We start from the raw sequence: 20,699 nt of genomic DNA on the forward strand, positions 1-20,699 counted from the left end.
CACATCGACTGTGATCTGAGCTGCATCTGTGACCGATGCCACAGGTTGTAGCGATGCTGGACCCTTAATACACCAAGCGAGGCCGGAGACTGAACCCACAACCTCACAGACACTGTGTTGGGTTCCTAACCTGCTGAGCCACGACGGGAACTCCCAGTGTGTTTTTACACTTATAGCCCATGGCAGTTCAGACAAGCCACATTTCAAGTGCTCAAAAGTCACATGTTTTTGGGGGGCACTGCAGTGGGCAGCCCAGATCTAGAAACCGAAGGCTCATAGTGGGGGAGGAGGAGAGCACATGTGCGTGAGTGTGCAAGCGCAGAGGAGCAGGGCGAGAGTGGGTGTGTGTGTGCTGGGAGTGTGCCTGTGGGGGTGGGGTGTGTCTAGGACAAATGGAGAGCTGGGACTTGAGGAGGGACAGAGGAGTCCCAGGGACTGTTGGCACATCTGGGACCTTTGAGAGAGGTTAGCTCTCATTCAGTCATTCCACAGACATCTTTTGTGCACCTACCGTGGGTCAGACCTGTGCTGGACGTTGGTACCAACGTGCAAAGAAGATTTGGTCCCATAGGAGAGAAAGGCATGCAAACAAATGGTTGGAATAGAGGGAAATAAATTAATCAGACGGGTCTGACCAGGGAAGTGGGGAATAAGTGGGAGAAACGGGGCTTCCTCATGGATAAGAAGCGCCCCCTTGGGTATTCTAAGATGAAAAGGGGTTCTTTAGGTAAAATCTTGGGTTGAAGCAGAGGGAAAAAAAAATTCCAAGCAGACAGGGAAGCAAAGGCACAAAGGCACCAAAAAGTCGGGATCCTGGAGTGAGCAGCTCCGGGCACTGGGTGCAGAAGTGGTAGGTAGGTTGGAGGTGGGTGGAAGGAATGGGTTTGTGAAGGCCTCTCCCTGCCTCCGTCTCGTGTCCCGTGGAAAGCCACGGGAAAAAGCTCAGCGGTCAGATGATCATGCTTACATTTTCACTCTCCTGGGAACGAGGTGGCGAGGAAACGACAGGAATGTTTAGGGAAGAGACGGAGGTGAAGGAATGGCAGCAGCTAATGTTGATCAGGCTTGTACCTGGCACGGGCAGGTGCAAAACACCTTCTATTCATCATGTCAGTCAAATTGGCCACAGCCCTCTCAGGTAAGCACTGTTTTTTGTTTTGTGTGTGTGTGTGTGTTTTAATGGCCCCGCCTGCAGCATATGGAGGGTCCCAGGCTAGGGGTCGAATCCGAGCCGCAGCTGCCGACTTACACCACAGCCGCAGCAACGCCAGATCCCAGCTTTGTCTTCAATCCACATCACAGCCCACAGCAACACCGGATCCTTTAACCGACTGAGTGGGGCCAGGGATTGAACCCGCGTCCTCATGGTTACTAGTCGGATTCATTACTTCGGATCCACAACAGAACTCCTAAGTAAGTGCTGTTATTAGTCCCTTTTTACAGAAAGCAAACCAAGGCTCAGAGAAGTAAAATAACTTGCCCAAGGTCACAGAGTGAGTCGGGGGCAGCACAGGCTTCAAACCCACATTCATTTAACTGCAGAACCTCACCCTTCGCCACTGCTCCAGCTCCACCCTCTGACACCCCCGTGGAGCTGCTCCTGGCTGTTCCAGGTCTGGGAGTGTGTGAAAAGGGGGTAGATGGACTGTGACCTGGGCTTTGATGACTTGTGGGGCTCAGTGTTGAGGGCTGACTCCCAGGTGGCCAATTTGGTACCCAGGTGGGTGATGCTGCCGACCAGCTGGATGAAGGCTCTGGGAGAGAAGGAACAGGTGGGGGAGAAGATGTCTCTTTGCACCTGGGGCTGGCTGGTGCTGGCAGTGGCTGGCGAAGAGTGTGGCCTGGTTAGGTCATAGCGGCCCTACTGTGCTGCAGGCTGGTCTGGCGGATTTGCTATCCTTGGCGCCCCTGTATCCTCAGGAAGGAGGAAAGAAGGATGAGCCTGCCAATCTTCGGCTCTCACTCATGGCTCAACGTCTCCACTGTCGCCCCAGCACAAAGTTTTCGCCCAGTGGAGGGCCGTCCATCCTTGGGGTCGGGAGTGAGAATGGCCAAAGGCCAGCTGCTCTGAGGCCTGATTCTGACTCTACTCCAGGGTGACCTTGGGCAAGGTCCATAGTTGCTTCTCCCAGGGCATCAGTGCAAGGAGGGGTAAAGCTCCAGGAACAAGAAGAGCCCTTTTATTTATTTATTCATTTGGCCACACCCATGGCACGCAGAAGTTCCCAGGCCAGGGGCTGAACCTGGGCCACAGCAGTGACCAGAGACACAGCAGTGACAACACCAGGTCCTTTAACTGCTAGGCCATCGGGGAACTCCAAAAGGAGCCCTTTTAACTCCCAAAGCCCGAGATTCTAGAGCAACCCAGAGTGGGAGCCTCAAAGGCATTGCTCTGGCCAGCTGCTGAGGGTTGGCAGTCCCTGGGATGGTTCCCCTCCCACCCGCCTTCCTGGCCAAAGCCCCCAGCGCTGAAGGCAGCCTGGAGCCCCCAACACTCACTGCAGGGTAGAAGGAGCTTCAGGCCCCTCTGGATTTGCTCCTCCAGGAGGTTTGCAGAGGCCAGGCAGGGTGGGGCTCCCCCAGGGGGCAGTGTGAGAGGCGCCCAGTGGCTGGTTAAGATAGGGGCGAGATGTGGCCTGCTTCCCCAAGATCAGTTCACTCTGCTGCCAGCTCTGCTGCTTCCAGCACCGGGCCAGCCCCTTCGCAAGGGGAGTGGCCAGGCTGGCTCAGTTTCCAGCAGGCACATTTGTAAATAAGCAAAATACTCCCCAGAAGCATCTCTGTTTCCCAGGAAGGGCTAGGTGGCGAGGCCATGGAAGAAGGGGGTTTCTCCATTGGGGAATGAAGGCTTTTTTTTCATTCAACAATTAGGAAATCGAGGCATTCCCACTGTGGCACCATGGGATTGGGAGCGTCTTGGGAGCCCTGGGACGCAGGTTCAATCCCTGGCTGGGCATGGGGGGTTGAGGATCCAGTGACCCTGAAGCTGTGGCTTAGGTCACAGCTGCAGGTCAGATCTGAACCCTGGCCAGGGAAACTCCATATGCCGTGGGGCAGCCAAAAAAAAAAAAAAAAAAAAAAAAAAGAAAGAAAGAAAAATTAGGAACATGAAAATTAGGCAGGGGCTTCCATCCCGGCTCATTCCACCTGCCAGCCTGGGTGTGCCGAGACTGTGGTTGGGAGCTTGGGGTTTGGGAAGTGGTCATGCCTTATCTTTTCTGGGGCGTCTCAGGTCTGAGTGAGAGCACTGAAATGGGGAGAGATGTCCTGAGCCTGTCTTGGTAAAAGGGCTCGGAGGTAGCTCAGACAGGAAGATGATCTATCTCTTGAAGATGGCAAGGGAAGGGGAGGGCCAAAGAGGCTGCTCTCCCCGACCCCAGCTTCAGCTCCTTGGCCGTATGTGGGAGAGGATGGGGAACTGACCAAATGGAGGTGCAGGAACCTCAGAACTCTGATGTACCCATCAAGATGGTACATTATTTTATTTTATTTTACTTTTGTCTTTTGTCTTTACAGGGCCACACCCTCAGCATATGGAAGTTCCCACACTAGGGGTCGAATCAGAGCTGTTGCTGCCAGCCACACCAGATCCAAGCCACATCTGCAGCCTACACCACAGCTCACGGCAATGCCAGATCCTTCACCCACGGAGCGAGGCCAGGGATTGAACTCTCAACCTCATGGTTCCTAGTTGGATTTGTTTCTGCTGCGCCACGACGGGAATTCCAAGATGGTACATTACTGAATGTCAGTGCTGTGCCAGGCACTTACTAGGCACCGGGGTTACTTGCACAAATACAGGATGATCCACCTGCTCAGACCAGGTTTAGTCAGGGAGAGACCAGAATTTGAAATTGAAGGCTCTTGGAGGTCCTGTTGTGGCTCAGCAGTTAACGAATCTGACTAGCAACCATGAGGAAGCAGGTTCGATCCCTGGCCTTGCTCAGGGGGTTAAGGATGCGTTGCCATGAGCTGTGGTGTAGGTTGAAGACGTGGCTCAGATCTGGCGTGGCTGTGGCAGTGGTGTAGGCCAGTGGCTACAGCTCTGATTCATCCCCTAGCCTGGGAATCTCCATATGCCTCAGGTGCAGCCTAAAAAAAAAAAAAAGAAAGAAAGAAAGAAAGAAATTAAAGGCTTTGCCTACAACTTAGCTCATTCTTGATGGTGGTGGCAGAGGGGGGCCAGCACAGTCTGGCACAGTGGCTTCACCCAGTGGGGGCTCGCACTTCCTCCCTCACAGGGGGACAATCTGTGTAAAGGTGCATAATCTATGTAGAACACTTATTATAGTGCCTGGCATTAAGTTACAGCTCAATACATGGGAGCTATTATTAGCCATCATTATCAGAAGCTGCAGAATAAACTTGGCACATCTTCCTGGAGTAGCAATTTTACTCAACCATTAGAGAGGAAAGGACATTCTTTTTTGGGGTTTTTTTTTTTTTTTGGTCTTTTTAGGGCCACACCCAAGGCATATGGAAGTTGCCAGGCTAGGGATGGAATTGGAGCTGCAGCTGCCGGCCTATGCTACAGCCACAGCAATGTGGAATCTGAGCCTCATCTGCTACCTATGACGTTGCTTTCGGCAATGCCGGATCCTTAAACCAGAGTGAGGCCAGGGATCGAACCCCAATCCTCATGGATACTAGTAGGGCTCTTAACCCGCTGAGCCACAATGGGAACTCCCCTTTTTCTACATTTAGTGTTTGAGTTTTCTAAGACACGGGTCCATTCACAACCATCCCAAGCCCAATATTGCCTCCATACTCCATAAGTATCTACTTGGCTCAGGGCATCTCGTGCACCCAGACTGCCATCTGTGCTTCACGATGTTATTTGAACTTGTCCATGCGTGTAGTTCTGTATTCTCGGCAGCCTATAAACTACCCCATGCCTTTTTTTGAAGAATCCAAATACTGTAATATCGAATCATCTTACTAATCTATCATTGATGGTCTTGCAGAAAATTGTGGAAAAAAATGATTTTAACTGAAAAAAGTGAAGGCTATTTCTTGAATATTCTTAACTTCCTTTTAACAACCCATTAAGAAGCTGTCCTCTGAGAATGCATCTAAATCTTTTGGAACTTACTTAGGAGACACATTAGTATAATTACCTCTGATATTTTGAAATGGCAATCTGGAGCAGATCATAAGTATAATAGTCATGCCAATCTAGACTTTTAATCTAGGCATGGGGGTTAAATATTATAATAATTTAATATTGTTGAAAACGTTCCTTTATTCAGGGAAAAATATGCCAGGTGCTGTTCTGTTTCACTTATTCCTCTCAATTCCCAGATGAGATAGGTACTGCTATTACATCTCCAGTTTTGCAGATGAGAAAATTCAGGTAAAAAGTTTATCAGCTTGCCAACTTTATAAGATTAGTAAGTGGAAGTGCCAAAAGTTGGAATCTATGGCTTCCATTCTTAACTATCTTTCTTACCTCGTGCCATGCATACTAAGCCTCAAGGATTTTTGAACACATCTGGATGTGTTTAAAGCCAAACCATAGGGGCCAGTAACACTTGCTCATCTTTTTTTTTTTTTTTTTTGTCCTTTTAGGGCTGCACCCTAGGCATATGGAGGTTCCCGAGCTAGGGGTCAAATCAGAGCTACATCTGATGGCCTATGCCTCAGCCACAGCAACGCTGGATACAAGCCACTTCTGTGACCTACATCACAGCTCACGGCAAAGCCGGATTCTTAACCCCCTGAGCAAGGCCAGGGATCACACCTGTGTCCTCATGGATGCTTGTCAGTTCGTTTCCACCGAGCCACGACGGGAACTCCTGCTTATCTTTCTCTGGGACTCCTTCATGCCTTGACCCGTCCAAAAGGGGTCATGACCTTCCAGGCTTTGCATGGAATTCCCCAATGCGTACTCTAGATACCCTCTCTATATAGCCTCGCTTACAAGCTGCCTTGGAGTTGTTTTTTTTTGGGGGGGGGTCTTTTGTCCTTTTAGGGCCGCCCTGCAGCATATGGAGGTTCCCAGGCATCTAATCCGAGCTGATGCTGCGGCCTACACCAGAGCCACAGCAATGCAGGATCCAAGCCACATCTGCAACCTACACCACAGCGCACAGCAACACCGGATCCTTAACCCACTGAGCGAGGCCAGGGATCAAACCCGAAACCTCATGGTTCCCTGTTGGATTCGTTTCCTGTGCGCCACAACGGGGAACTCCTGGAGTTGCTTTTAAGCTATTTAATGTGTGTATGTTTTGTCTCTCTAGCTAGATTGTAAACACCTAGAGGACAGGGACCTTATCTTGTTCTTTCCGTATCCCTCCTAATGTCTTGGACAAGACTGGAGACGCCAAGGGAGCTCATTAAATGTTGTTGACAGTCTTCCAACCATCCTCCAACCCACCTTGGCCACACCCCTTTTCCTCAGCGACCACTCCACTTCTTCCTCCTGGGTCCCCACCCAGCCCGCTCCCCCTACTTTTCTCCCATCTGGCCCCGCCCCTCCCTCGTGGATTCCTTCTTTTCCCACCCCGCCCCCTGCCCCCGGCCGAATCTCCAGCGTCCCCTAGCGACGTGTCGGTAGCCCCTAGCAACCGCATCTTGGTCCCCTGACGACGGCGCACGTAGGCCACGTCAGCGCGCAGTGGCCCCGCCCCCGGCGCCGGCTGGCCCCGCCTCCCCGTGCCTCTTTCGCCGCCGCTGCCGCTGCCGCCGCTGCTGCCGCCGCCGCCGCCGCCGCTGCTGCCGCCGCCGCCGCCGCCGCCGCCGCCCCGAGACTCGCGCAGAGCAGTTATGGCGGATCCCGCAGCGCCAGCGCCCGCAGCCCCGGCTCCCGCCCAGGCCCCGGACGCGGCTCCAGACGCGGCCCCGGCCCTGGACGCAGTCCCCGCCCCGGCCCCGGCGCCAGCGCCCGCCCCGGACTCGGCCTCGGGGCCGTCTTCGGACTCCGGCCCCGAAGCCGGCTCGCAGCGGCTGCTGTTCTCTCACGACCTGGTGTCGGGCCGTTACCGCGGCTCGGTGCACTTCGGGCTGGTGCGCCTCATCCACGGCGAGGACTCGGACTCAGAGGGCGAGGAGGAGGGCCGCGGGAGCTCGGGCTGCTCCGAGGCAGGGGGCGCGGGCCACGAGGAGGGCCGGGCCAGCCCGCTGCGCCGCGGCTACGTGCGCGTCCAGTGGTACCCGGAGGGCGTCAAGCAGCACGTGAAGGAGACCAAGGTGCGGCGGCTGGCGGGCGGGGGCCGGGGCCGGGGCTGGGGGCCGACGGAGAACCGAGTTGGCTGCTAGAGCCCTAGGCCGGGAGGGGAGGTGTGCGAGGCGCTGCCCGGAATGGTGCAACTGCAGTGGGCCGAGGTGGGAGGACAAGCCTTAGCGGAGGGGACGCCCCGGTGCAAAGTCATTGCACCAGCTCTGGGCCACCGGGCCCCGGGCTTCCCCTCGCGAAGGACTGGCAAGCCGTGCCAGGCTGCGGTGTGGGCCCAAACATTATGTACGTGGCCCCACTCCAGTGGCACCACCTCGGGCTCTCAGGCATGCTCGGCTTTACACCAGTGCGGCGTTTTGCTGACCCCCGAGGAGCTATATACTGCATTGTGCTTCCAGAAAGGGAGGCCGTCCGTCCTGCGGGGAGGGGTTGTGGGCATTCCAAAACAAAGATAGAGGTGAAAATCTCGGCGGACGTAAACCCCCAAGAAGTTCACTAGATGATAGCATGCGTTCTTGTGGGCGAAACCCCTTTGTGGTCTTGTTGCCCGATTTTAATTGCTGCTGGGAACTTTGAGTAAAATCATTAACAATCAGAGCCCTGATATTAATAGTACTAGGGGTGGGGGGGGGTGACAGCTGCTGACTGGGCTTGATGACTCTTAAGTACAGTTGGACTTCTTGAAAAAAAAAAAATACTATAGACCCTGGGTGGAAGAGACCCACCCATTTGGAAACCTGAAGGATTTTTTTTTTTTTTTTAACCTAAAGGCATTAGGCAAACATCAGATGCCCCTATGCTGTTGGTAAATATTGCAGTTTAATAGAACTGCAAGACATTTATCATCATAAACCCGAAACCGTGAACCAAGGTTGGTTTGGTGGCTTTTCGTGTCTTGTTTTCCTGAGTGTGAATTCCTATCAGTGATTCACACACACACACACACACACACGCCCCCTGTATCTTTCACTCCTTCTTCATCTCCTCCTCCTTCCCTTCAAGAAAACATTTCTAGGCAGCGATCAGGCCTGAGCTCTTTTAGCTGCCCAAGTTGTTGAGAGGTCTGATTTCAGAGGAGGACACTTGAGAAGTTAATCTGGGTTTCTCGCACGCTGGGAGACAAAGGCCACCTGCACAAGGGGTCTGTGATGACAGCTCAGGCGGGGAAAAAGGCCCCACACGTAGGAAGAGCCTGCGATCTATTTCCGAGGGGCAGAAGTGACTGTTGATACCGGCAGGGTCTTCTTCCTGGCCGGTGCATATGCGTCCATCCCCAGACACAGAAATCTGCACACAGGACCCCTGGCTCCCCTTCAGAGAAACACACATCTGGTGGTAGCTACTCTGACCCAGAGAGAAAATGGTAAGTTCACGCAAAAGTATGTGGAGAAGATTACCTTTTGTCACGAATGCCAGTTAAAAATTGCCCCCTGTATAGCTATGTTGGGAAGAGAAGGTTTTTGCGCTCTGCTCTGTCTTTGTGCCTTGTCACACTAGCAAATGGTTGCGGGCATCTTTCCATGGGCTCTTCAAAAGTGTTTTTCCCTAGCCGTCTTCTCTGGAGGGTTGTGACTTCTGGAATGGAACTCATTTGATTCTGTCATGGCCTCCTGCCCTGGGACTCGGGGCGGCAGGCCCAGCTCACTGCCAGGAGCTACCATGTTTATCAGTTGCTGTTTCTGTGCATCTTGACTTTGGGAGGTTAACTTTGTTTACAGTTGTGCTCCGTCTGTCTCCCCCCTCCCTGGGTCATTGTATGAAGTTTGACTTCAAGTACCTATTTTGAAATTACCCAGAAGATAACTTGAAGGCATCGGCTCAGATATGTTTTGAATTTGTTGAGATCCGTCGTGGCTCCAGGGGTGATGTTTTCTTTGCCAGGTAGTTTGTGCAGCTTCTGAACGTAGCAGAAGCTAAGGGCGTATAGGAATTGGAGGAGGTGGTGATATGTTGTGTCCATTTACGGATGGCAGGACCCAGCGTGTCTTTTAGGACTTGAGGAAAGGTTTATTGGGTGGCAGAGAGAGGGGAGTTTTACCTGATGGGTACCTCTGTTACCCAGCTCAGCCGAATGTCTCTCTTGCTTTGCTGCTGGCCACCGTCTAAGGTGGTGGCCTGGGTTCCTTGCAGCGTTGTGGTTTAGGAAGATTTTTCCTTCTCACCTCCCACTCCTCACGAGTTCATCAAGGTGATGGTGTGTTATCAAGGCAGCACCATTACACCAAGACTGAATGTTGAGGTTCTGATTCCTACTGCATCGCTCGTCTGGTTGGGAGGTTTGAGAGCCCAGTTATTGATAGAATAAAGCAGTGACAATCTTGAGAAACCTATTTCTTTTTTTTTTAATGATTTTTATTTTTTTCATTATAGTTGGCTTACAGCATTCTGTCAGTTTTCTGCTATACAGCGAAGTGACCCAGTCACACACACACACACACACACACACACTTTTTTCTCACATTGTCCTCCATTATGCTCCATCATAAGTGACTAGATATAGTTCCTCGTGCTATACAGCAGGATCTCATTGCTTATCCATTCCAAAGGCAATAGCCTATTTCTTTTTAAACAGCCTATTTCTTTTTAAAGTTGCCATCTGTTGGAATTTTTTTCAATAGTGTCCTTTTATTTTTCTTAAATTTTTTTTTTCTTTTTTTTTGCTTTCAGGGCTGCACCCACAGCATATGGATCAAATCAGAGTTACCACTTCTGGCCTATGCCACAGCAACGCAGGATCCGAGCCGCACCTACACCACAGCTCATGGCAACGCCAGATCCTTAACCCACTGAGCGAGGCCAGGGATCGAACCCGCAACCTCATGGTTCCTAGTTGGATTCGTTAACCACGGAGCCATGAGGGGAACTCCTTAGTAGTGTCCTTTTAATGTGAATTGTTTAGTAGCCAGTGGAGTGTTTTTGTAGTTTTTATGTTAATATGGTAGACAATGAGTAAAGTCTTAATCTTAGTCTCTTAATTTCTTTCTTCTTTTTTTTTGGCTTTTTAGGGACGCACCTGCAGCATATGGAAGTTCCCAAGCTAGGAGTCGAATCAGAGCTACAGCTGCTGGCCTATGCCACAACCACAGCTCACAGTAATGCCAGATCCTTGACCCACTGAGTGAGATCAGGGATCGAACCTGCATCCTCTTGGTTGCTAGTCAGGTTCATTACTGCTGAACCACAACGGGAATTCCTCTTAATTTCGTTCAAGATTTTTCTGTACAGGAGTTCCCATCGTGGCACAGTGGTTAACGAATCCGACTAGGAACCATGAGGTTGCGGGTTCGGTCCCTGGCCTTGCTCAGTGGGTTAAGGATCCGGCGTTGCCTTGAGCTGTGGTGTAGGTCGCAGACACGGCTCAGATCCCACGTTGCTGTTGCTGTGGCTCTGGTGTAGACGGGTAGCTACAGCTCTGATGAGACCCCTAGCCTAGGAACCTTCATGTGATGAGGGAGCAGCCCTAGAAAAGGCAAAAAGACAAAAAAAAAAAAAAAAAAGATTTTTATGTACAAATTCAAAAAGAGAGATGAAGAGGCTGGCCGGCAAGTCCTAACCCCTTCCTGGCCACTGTCTTGACAATTATCAATGGAAATAAATAAGTAGTTCTTCCTGGAAACTGCGGAATGTAGGGTCCAGTTCCCGAGGCTTCAAGCAGTGAAGTTAGGCTTCTCTAGGACTTCAAAGAAGTACAGTTTATGTTGCTTCCTTTCCTCAGTCTCCTGAGCCTTCAGTGTGGTGGCCGATTTACCCGCCTGAAACTTTTCCCATTTGGCCACGGATCTCCTATGTGGAGACTTGCCCCTTCCCCAGCGGTGGTCAAGCCAAGTGCTGACAGCCTCTTCGCTTTCCTGAGCTTTGGCTGGTCTGGGGGGCCTTTCTGGTGTGCACCTGTGCCGGGTGCACAGCGAGGCTGCGTAAGGAAGGGCACCAGCTGCTGTGTGTCCAAGTGGAGGGCCTTCCTGTCTACACTGCTCCAGCTTTCCTTGCTGTCCCACCTCTTAGGTGTTGTCTTGTGCTCCGAGCGGCCCCTCATTCGGAGTCTTGCCCAGCTGGAGATTTAATATCTCTAAATTAAGGCTGTCTGTTCATGATCATCTTGCTTTTGTGAGAGGGGGGTGTGTGTGTGTGTGTGTAGCATCCCTGATGACAAGTCCCTTAGGAATTGGCTTTCTGGTTTATTTTTGGCTCCTACTCAGACCAGCATTTCCACGAGGAAAGCTATTTAGGTGTAGCGTCATAGCCTGTGAAGTTTGCTTGCCTTGCTCGTCCAGGTGCTGGACCCATTAAAAGCAGTTGTTCTGGTGATGCCACAGGAGGAAGTTCCGTAAGGTTAAGCAAGGCGCCGGACTAAGTGCATCTAATTGCATTTTATTCAGGTAGGAGCACAGTGCTTGCGGCATCTCACCACGGTTCTGTGATTTAGTCTTCGTCCCTCGGCTTTCTGCTTCTAACTCCTAGGCCTGAGTGCCTTGGTGGTGTCATATCTGGCTTGACACCTGACTCAAGGGCACTTTCACCAGATGGGGGCGGGGGGGGGGGCTTGTGTTTGTGTCCTGTGATTGGAAGTCAACACCTTTGGGTGCCCTTCCTGGCTGTCACCTACTCGAAATGACCTTGGCCTCGTCACTGCCTCATTTTCTCTCTCTGCAATAAAATGCAAGGTCGGTCTTTCTAGCCCCGGAAATGGGCCTGCGCAGGTGGAATAACCAGAAGCGTAGCTGGGTGCTGCCTAGAGTGGCCACTTGGCTGTTAACAGACCCTGTTCCGGCACACAGAGCCGGCCCTGGCCCTTCAGGAGAGGGCTTCCATGTGTCCCAGGGCGGTGCTGCACCTCACTGGTGATGTTGCTGCTTGTGACCTGGCGGGGTATAGATTTGACTTCTTTATTAAGCCTCTTCTATAAATACTCATGAACTGCACTCCTCTGATACCTTATAAGAGATGCAGTAATGCATATTTAGAGTAACATCTGCCAAAGGCCACCCGTCTCCAGGAGAGGGATGGAATGAATGTTGTGTCTGTGTGTGTGTGTATCTCTGCCATAATCTGGGAGGCATCTTTTGAAATTCCCAAAACACAGGTAATGAGATTATGAGTTACAAAGATGGCAGAGTATTGCTTCTGTATTTGAAGATTGCATAATGAGGAGTTCCCGTCGTGGCGCAGTGGTTAACGAATCCTAGTAGGAACCATGAGATTGCGGGTTTGATCCCTGGCCTTGTTCAGTGGGTTAAGGATCTGGCGTTGCAATGAGCTGTGGTGTAGGTCACAGACGCGGCTCGGATCCCGCGTTGCTGTGGCTCTGGTGTAGGCTGGCGGCTGCAGCTCCGATTAGACCCCCTAGCCTGGAAACCTCCATATGCCGAGGCAGCAGCCCAAGAAATGGCAAAAAAAAAAAAAAAAAAAAAAAGATTGCATAATGTTCGGAGTTTCCTTGTGGCACAGGGGGTTAAGGATTCAGCGTTGTCACTGTAGCAGCTTGAGTTGCTGCAGCAGCTTGGGTCCAATCCCTGGCCCAGGAACTTGCCACCTGTACAGCCAAAAAGAAAAAAAAAAAGTACGTCATGTCAGTGTTTTTATTATCATCGTCTTGCTATGTGCTAGGCCCTCAATAAGTGCTTTGTGTGTATTTGCTCACTTTATGCTCACAGCACCCTAGCGAATTGGATACTGTTATTAACCCTCTGAAAGGTGAAATATTTCAGAGGAGGAAACCAAGGAACAGAGAGGTTAAGTAATTTGTCCAGTGCCACACTGCCGATGAGTGGAGGCGCCCAGGTAGGAATGGAGGGGAGTATGGGTTGCTGTCTGTCGCCTGAGGATTCACAGACGGTTACTCTGTCGAGCATGCTGAGCAGACGTGAGTCCCAGACCCTGTGGTTGGCGACACTCGTGCAGTCTTTACACACTTAGAGGGCGTCGTGGATGGGAGGCGATGGCAGGTGCGGAGAAGGGCAGGCGTTGGGGTAGGTGGAGGGGGCTCCCGGGGCCAGGAGGGAGGGTGGTGGTGGCCGGTCTGTGGGAGCGGCCCCCCCACCCCACCTTGCACGGCGGGGCGCTTCCGTTCTCCAGTGTTCATTCCCTAGCCCCTCAGTCATTATCAGAATGACTCTCAGAAAACTCTTTCTGTTTCTGGAGAGGCTGCGAATACCCCTCGCTGTTGAGTGGAAGCACCGCAGTGAGCCTGCTTCCCCACTGCCACCCCCAGCAGCCCAGGTCCCCGCGTGGCCGGCTGGCCTAGAGGAGGTTGGTGTCAGGAAGTCCAGCTTGACCTCCTGCCCTGTCTCCTGCTGCTGCTGTCACCCTCCTGCTGGGAGTGCTGAGTCACAGTCCGGAAGGACGCCTTGGAGAGGCTGCAGCCGCATCAGTCCCACTCCCTCGCCCGCCAGGCCCACTCTGCTCCCTGGGTTTGCTTCGGACATCGAAGGCCTCTCGTGCTTTCCCTGTCCCCACCCCACTGGTATTCCTGCTCTTCTCTTTGTCATTTTCCCGTTCTGTCGAGAGGAACTTTTTCTCCTTTTCACTGTTTGACCCACGGGCCTCATGGAATCCGGCGGAGCGTCTGTTGTGCAAAGGCCGCGGGTGCAGCGTGTGGTGTGAATTGCCGTCGCAGCAGCGCTGGGCCCGCGATCAGTGCGAGCTGCCCCTGTGGTCCCCTCAGAGCCGAATCGAGGGCGGTTTCTGTGTTGAGTGGGCTCCTTTTTAAAGAGCCTTGACCCTTGGAGACATAGTCTGTGCTCCTCTTCGGACTGAGAGGCGCCTTCGGAGTTTGCCGCCCAGCGCTTAGCCGGCTTCTGGATGGGCCTGGGGGCTGCCAGGCGCTACTCAGAAGGGGCAATGGCCATCGGACCGGCTGTCTACAAAGAGCTTTTTTGTTTGCGAGAGGCCATCATTTCTCTTGACCAGGGGTTTGCTCTTTTACCCGTAGCCCCTCCCTAAGGCTCCATTTGCCCGGCAGCGGCTGGATGCCAGGCCCGAGAAGGTCAGGTCTTCCCGCGACTGCATCCGTCCTCGGTGGCAGCTCAGACTGAGCGGGATCGCACAGTGGCTTCTGTTGCTGACATTTCCACCAGCCTCAGGGGGTTCTGTTAGGAACTGCCTGACGTGTGCGGTGCCAGGCAGGGCAGGGCAAAACGCTTTATGGGAGTTTTTTGCCGTTCAGAATAAAACTGAAGCCTGTTAATGGCTGAGCCTCTGGCTGTACCTCCTCCACGGTTACTCGCCCTTGTTTTGCTCTTCGGCTGCACTCCGAGGCTGAGGATGTCCTGTCCCTCCGCCCAGGCTGACTCTGCTGAATGGATCAGTCAGTTTTGCCCACAGGTAGACCGTGTTCTTGGGAAGCAGGTAGTGAAAAAGCTTTTATAATTTAAACATTGAGGCAGGTGATACACTGTTCAGATTGAGCTGGGCAGGAAGTACTGGCGTGAGTGTCCGTTTGGGGTTTAGTCCAGCTGACTCTTTGGTTGAGGGGTTTGGGGTTTGTTTACATATTTTGAAAGACTGAAACATTTTATTTTCTGCAGCAGAGGCAAAGGACTGGGACACTTATGAGGTCACTTCTGGTTTAAATTGATAGCGTAACTGTATCTGGTAAAAATTCATTCTGACTGTGACAATCCAAACAATTTAAAAAATTTAGGATACTGAGTAGTGCTTAAAAAAAAAAAAGCCATCGGATCTTATTTAACGATAAAACGAAAACCCCCAGCTCCTGGAGAGGCTTCCGCAGTCTTACGCGTCCTTCACTTGCGTCCTGCAAGTGAGAGCTGGTCTTGCGCTCAGCAGCTCTGGTGAGGTTCTTCCTCCTTGTCTTCCTTTTGATCCTTTTCGTGGGAGATGCTGCTGGGACGAGGGCTGGTGAAGCCGGCTTGACAGGCACAGCCTCGGGGCTGCCCTCGCTGGCCCCTTAAGTGCAGGTGGAAGGACAGACCGACCCACAGCTGGGAGCCTCAGGACCCGACATCCTCCGAGCTGAAAGCATCCTCGCATTTGTCTGCTCTGGCAGCTTAATCACTTAAGGGAGTTGGAGGGCCCCGAACGTTGATGACGTCATCTTCAGGATGAAGAGGGAGGCGTATCCCCCTGCCCCAGCCTGCTTGGGGGGCATCGCGCAGCCCCACCTCCCGCCCCCACCCCCCGCTGGTGGGGAGGGTGCGACCTGCCCACCCCTAGCCTTCCTCCCCCTGGCCTCACACCCCTGGGTGTGAACGGCCCTTTTGAAGGTCGCAAAGGACTAGCGAGTCCTGGTCCCTGACGTTTTCTCAATTCCCGTCTTCCGCACCGGCCGGCCTTGTTCATACGGTCCGTCACCCTCTTCCTGGAAACGGTCTTCCATCAGGCTCTGCTGCTCTCTTGCCTTTTTTTTCGTTGCACCCTCTCGGGAGACCTCCCTCTCCTGTCTTGTCTTCGGCGCTGGCTCCGCTCTGCAGTGGCGTCTGCCTGCCCCGGCTCGTCTGTAGCACGTTCCAGGCCACTTGCTGGCTCCATCCTGTCATCTGGAACTTCAGACGTTCCGGGTAGAAAATCTTAGTCTGTGGAAGTTTAAAAATTTCTTTTCCCACCATTTTTTCCTGAAAACCTTCAAACATATAGAAAAGTGAACGCCTAGGCCAGTGATTACTAATGACCACGCCTCCTGAGTCAGCAGGCTGCCTCTGCTTTATCTGTGTCCCTGAGGTCATGTAAACATCTTTCCTCCTGGGCCGGTGGTAGGTCAGTAGCAGAAACACTCAAGCACACATCTGCTAAAAATCAGAACATCTGCGATTATTTTAAATTTACCTGTGGGCTCCCATTCTAATTTTTTGTCTTCAGAAAATTTTTCTCTATTGTGGTGAAATACACATAGTCTAAAATTTGCCACCTTAAGCACCTCTAAGTGTGTAGCTCAGTGGTTTCAAATGCATTCACATCGTGCGACCATCACCACCACCCGTTCCCCAGAGCTCTTCATTATGTGAGGCTGGAACCCTGTCCCCGTGAAACAGTAACCCCCACTCCAGCCTCACCCCAGGCCCTGGCAGCCACGTGCTACCATCCGTCTCAATGATTCTGATGCTCTAGGCACCTCAGGTAAGTGGAATCATACAGCATTATTTGTCTTTTTGTGACTGGCATATTTCACTTAGCGTAGCGTCCACGAAGTTTATCCCTAGTGTAGCTTATGTCAGAATTTCCTTCCTTCTATTTATTTATTTTTATTTTATCTTAATTTATTTTTGGCCACAGCTGTGTCATTTGAAAGTTCCCAGGCCAGAGGTCGAGCCTGCGCCACACTAGTAACCAGAGTCACAGCAGTGACAACGCTGGATCCTTAACCCTCTGAGCTACCTGGGAACGCCAGAATTTCTTTCCTCTTCAAGGCTGAATAATATTCCATTGTGTGTTTATACCAGGTTCTACTTACCCTGTTACCCTCATAGACACTTGGGTCGCTTCTGTGGTTTAGCTGTGGTGAAAATGGGTGCACACATATCCCTTTGAGATCCCATTTTCAATTCTTTTGGGGACATTTACCCGGAAGGGGAATTGCTGGATCATAGGGAATTCCTTTTACTTTTTTGTGGAACTGCCGTACTGTTTTTCTATAGCAGCTCTACCGTTTTACATGCCCACCAGCAGAGCACAAGGGTTCTAATTTCTCCACATCTGGTCAACATTTTTTTTTGTTTTGTTTTTTTTTTTTTTTGCTTTTTGCTTTTTTGGGGGCGGCAGAGTGGTGGTGCACATGCTACATGCAGAAGTTCCCAGGCTAGGGGTCAAATTGGAGCTGCAGCTGCCGGGCTGCACCACAGCTGTAGCAACTCAGTCGCACAGCTCACAGCCACACGGAATCCTTAACACACTGGGCGAGGCCGGGGATCGAACCCGCATCCTCATGCATACTAGTCGGGCTCATTACCGCTGAGCCACAGTGAGAACTCCCAACATTTGTTGTATTTATTTATGTATTTATTTTTGCTTTGTAGGGCCACACCCACAGCATATGGAGGTTCCGAGGCTAGGGGTCGAATCGGAGCTACAGCTGCCAGCCTACACCACAGCCACAGCCCCTTGGGATCCTAGCCGCGTCTGACCTGCACCTCAGCAGCGGACGGACGGGCGTTCCCGGACCAGGGGTCATGCCAGATCCCCGACCCACTGAGCGGAGCCAGGGATCCAGTCCACGTCCTCGTGGATGCCAGTCGGATTCGTTTCCTCTGGGCCACAACGGGAACTCCCCTTTATTACTTTTCTGGATGGCAGCCGTCCTGCTGGGTGTGAGGTGATGTCTTGTGGTTCTGATTCGCAGTCTAGCGATGTTGGGCATCTGTCACACGCTGACTGGTCTTTTTTTATTTTTATTTTATTTTTCTATTTATGTATGTATTTTTTTCCCCACTGTACAGCATGGGGGCCCAGTTACACATACATGTATACATACCTTTTCCTCCCATCGTGTCGTGCGGATGGGTCTTTTTTATGTCTTCCTTGAACAAACGTTTACTCGGGTCACTTGTTTGTTTTTCTCTCGTCGAGTTTTAGGAGTTCTCTCTCTATTCGGGGTATGAATCCTCTATCAGATGCATGATTTGTGAGTATTTTCTCCCATTCTGTGGGGTGTCTTCTTACTCTGTTGGTAGTATCTTTTGATGCATAAAACGGTTTAATTTTTCATGAAGGCCAACTTTTTTTCTGTTGTCACCTGTGCCTCTGGTGTCAGGCCCCCACTCTTAACTGGTCATCACAGCTTTGTTGGAGATGCCTCTTGCATGCTCTCATTTCCTCTCTTCTGCAGTGGTTCGCTCTCTGAGTGCCTCCGGCCTGGCCTCGTCTGTCCTGGCTCCCTGCCTCTGGACCCTCCTGCAGCTCGGCCTGCGGCACCACAGGCCCCCCCCCAGCCTCCCGTCACCCCTTAACTTGGCTTCACGGCCGCTCCCCTCCCCGTCACACAACCTCTGTCTCTTGAGTTGACTCCAGCTAATCTGACGGTCTCCGCAGTCACGTTTGCTGTTCCCTGCCTCCAGCGCCCCACAGCTCTTCGACCTGGGGTCTCTCCCTGGATTGGAAGCTTCTTGAGAAACAGAGCAGCCTGTGAAAGCGTCTGTACTGAGCGATTCACGCTCAGGAGCGCGGAACTCCTTCCGCTAAGAACGGAGCCGGCCGCCCTGTTTCTCGGTGGTGCGGGCGCGGGGAGGGCATGGCCCAGGGAGGGCAGCGCTTGGGAAAGGCTCTGGGCGCCGAGGCGCCTGGCTCTTGTTAACGTGCAGTCTTGTGAAGCAGTCACCCTGGGGTGGGCCAAGGACCCGCGTGTGGAATGTGCCCCGGAGGCGGATCTGCTGGTTGCGACGAACTGCCCTTCGATTGGGACCGATAGATACGCTGTCCTTGAAAACCCCTCCTGCCCCAGGTTTTAGGTATGTAGGTTGCCCCCAGAGCCACGTGGCCGGCTGCCCCTCAGAGACTCTATCATGCCTGCTCTGTGTATAAAGATCGTTGAATGATGGACTCAGGAGTTGGATTTTTTTTTTTTTTTTTTAATATAATGAGGAGCTGATTCAAAGTTTGGGGTGAGGCGTTCCCGTTGTGGCGCAGCAGAAACGAATCCGACTAGGAGCCATGAAGTTGCAGGTTCAATCCCTGGCCTCGCCCAGTGGGTTAAGGATCTGGCGTTGCCGTGAGCTGTGGTGTAGGTCACAGATGCGGCTCAGATCCCACGTTGCTGCGGCTCTGGCGTAGACCATCGGCTACGGCTCCGATTCGGCCCCTAGCCTGGAAACCTCCGTATGCTGCGGGTGTGGCCCTAAAAAAACAACAGACCAAAAAAAAAAGTTTGCAGTGAGTGATCTGGTAGCAGTTGAGTTCACAAGATGGATTAGGTGGGGGAGCTGGGAGGCCCAGAGACCAGCTCAGAGGCTTTTGCACACAGTGCGAGTGAGTCGTATCTTTTGTACATTTAATCTGCTTGACATCACATGTACGTGCCTGGCGCAGAGTATTGAAAGTACTGATCTTTCAACCAAGATGCCCCCCAAGTGTGAACCAGTGACTTCCCGGGGTATTCAGTGCGCGCGGCCTGTTCCAGCCCTGGAGGGGAGGCTGGTGTGATGCACTTAGTGACCTCAGAGAGGTTTGTTCCAAGGATAATTCTGATGCTGCTCGTTTGACCTGGGGGCCTACCTCCCAAGTGAAGTTCGGGCTCTGTTGGCTCTGAGGGAGCAGCAGTGAAGCTTTGAGTTAGGGTCGTGGGCATAGTCACGTGAGAGACGTTTCTCAGCCGGTTGCAAAGCCACGAGAGTCCCCTGGGGAGTAAGACGTGAACGGGAGTAGCATTGGCAGGGCTGCCAGTGGGTGTCGCAGGCCTGGGCCTTTCAGATGACTGAGCGGGAGTTGCGGAGCCGTTGTGTTTTTCTTTGTTATGGTGGTCAATATACATAACGTACAGTTTACCGTTTTTAAGTGTGCGGTTCGGTGGCATGAAGCACAGTTGCGTTTTCGTGCACCGTTATCCACCATCCTTCTCCAGAACTCTTCCATCTTTCCAAGGTGAAGCTCTAGCCTCATTAAACAATAACTTGTTGCAGAAGTAATAGCCGTGCCCTGCAGACACGGGGTCCCCGAAGTTCAGGGACTTCGAGGACTCGGGCGGAGTCCCAGGCTTCCTGAGGGCGTGGCAGGTGATCGGCAGCCTGGACAGAGGGTCAGTTTCGGATGGGCTCAGGTGCCTGGAAGCATCCACGTGAAGAGAGACGCCTGCTTTGGAGATGTGCCTTCAGTCTGTCCTCCATCTTTCTCAGATTCTTGTTGCTGTCTTCTCTCTTGCCCTCGTAATTGCACTTTAACAATAAACACTATTTAGATTTACAGAAAAGTTGCAAAGATCATGGTTTACCCTTCATCCCTCCTTCCCCGGTGTTACCGTCTTATGTGACGTGGTCTATTTCTTTCTTTTCTTTCTTTTCTTTTTTTTTTAAGGGCCACACCCTCAGCATATGGAGCTTCCCAGGTTAGGTGTCGAATCAGAGCTGTAGCTGCTGGCCTAGACCACAGCCACAGCCACAGCCACGCCAGATCTGAGCCGTGTTTGCGACCTACACCACAGCTCGCAGCAATGCCAGGTCCTTAACCCACTGAGCGAGGCCAGGAATCGAACCTGTGCCCTCATGGATGCTGTTCGGATTCGTTTCCACTGAGCCATGATGGGAACTCCACGGTCTGTTTCTTGAAAGTAAGAAGGTCACAGCACCACACGATTAGCTAAGCTATACACTTTTATTGGCTTGGTTTTCCTCTGGTGTCCTTTCTCTGCTTCAGGACCCAGACCTACAATACTGCATTGCATGTGGCCTAGTTGCCTTTTGAATGTTAGGAAAACCCTTCTGATTGACCTTTCTCTTTGTCTCATCTGCACTTCATCCTCTGCCCTAGGAGTTACCTTAGTGAAGAATTGTACTCAACAGCTCTTGACGCCAGAGAGAAGGGGTCAAGCAAGATGCTGTCTGAAAAGAGGCCGTCGGAAGTGACACTCACTGGCGCAGCGCCC

At 52.2% G+C, this 20,699-nt stretch overlaps 1 protein-coding gene across 2 annotated transcripts in view; it reads left to right on the plus strand.

Annotated features, from left to right (window-relative positions):
* The window catches only part of UBE2O (ubiquitin conjugating enzyme E2 O), a 59,037-nt gene continuing 45,053 nt past the window's right edge, over nucleotides 6,716-20,699 (plus strand). For both annotated transcript variants that reach the window (XM_021066586.1, XM_021066587.1), the window contains exon 1: nucleotides 6,716-7,191. In XM_021066586.1, the coding sequence (XP_020922245.1) occupies nucleotides 6,769-7,191 (423 nt within the window). In that variant the 5' untranslated portion in view covers nucleotides 6,716-6,768. The remainder of the gene's footprint in view (nucleotides 7,192-20,699) is intronic.

Source organism: Sus scrofa, chromosome 12, assembly GCF_000003025.6.
Source record: "Sus scrofa isolate TJ Tabasco breed Duroc chromosome 12, Sscrofa11.1, whole genome shotgun sequence".
NCBI lineage: Eukaryota > Metazoa > Chordata > Mammalia > Artiodactyla > Suidae > Sus > Sus scrofa.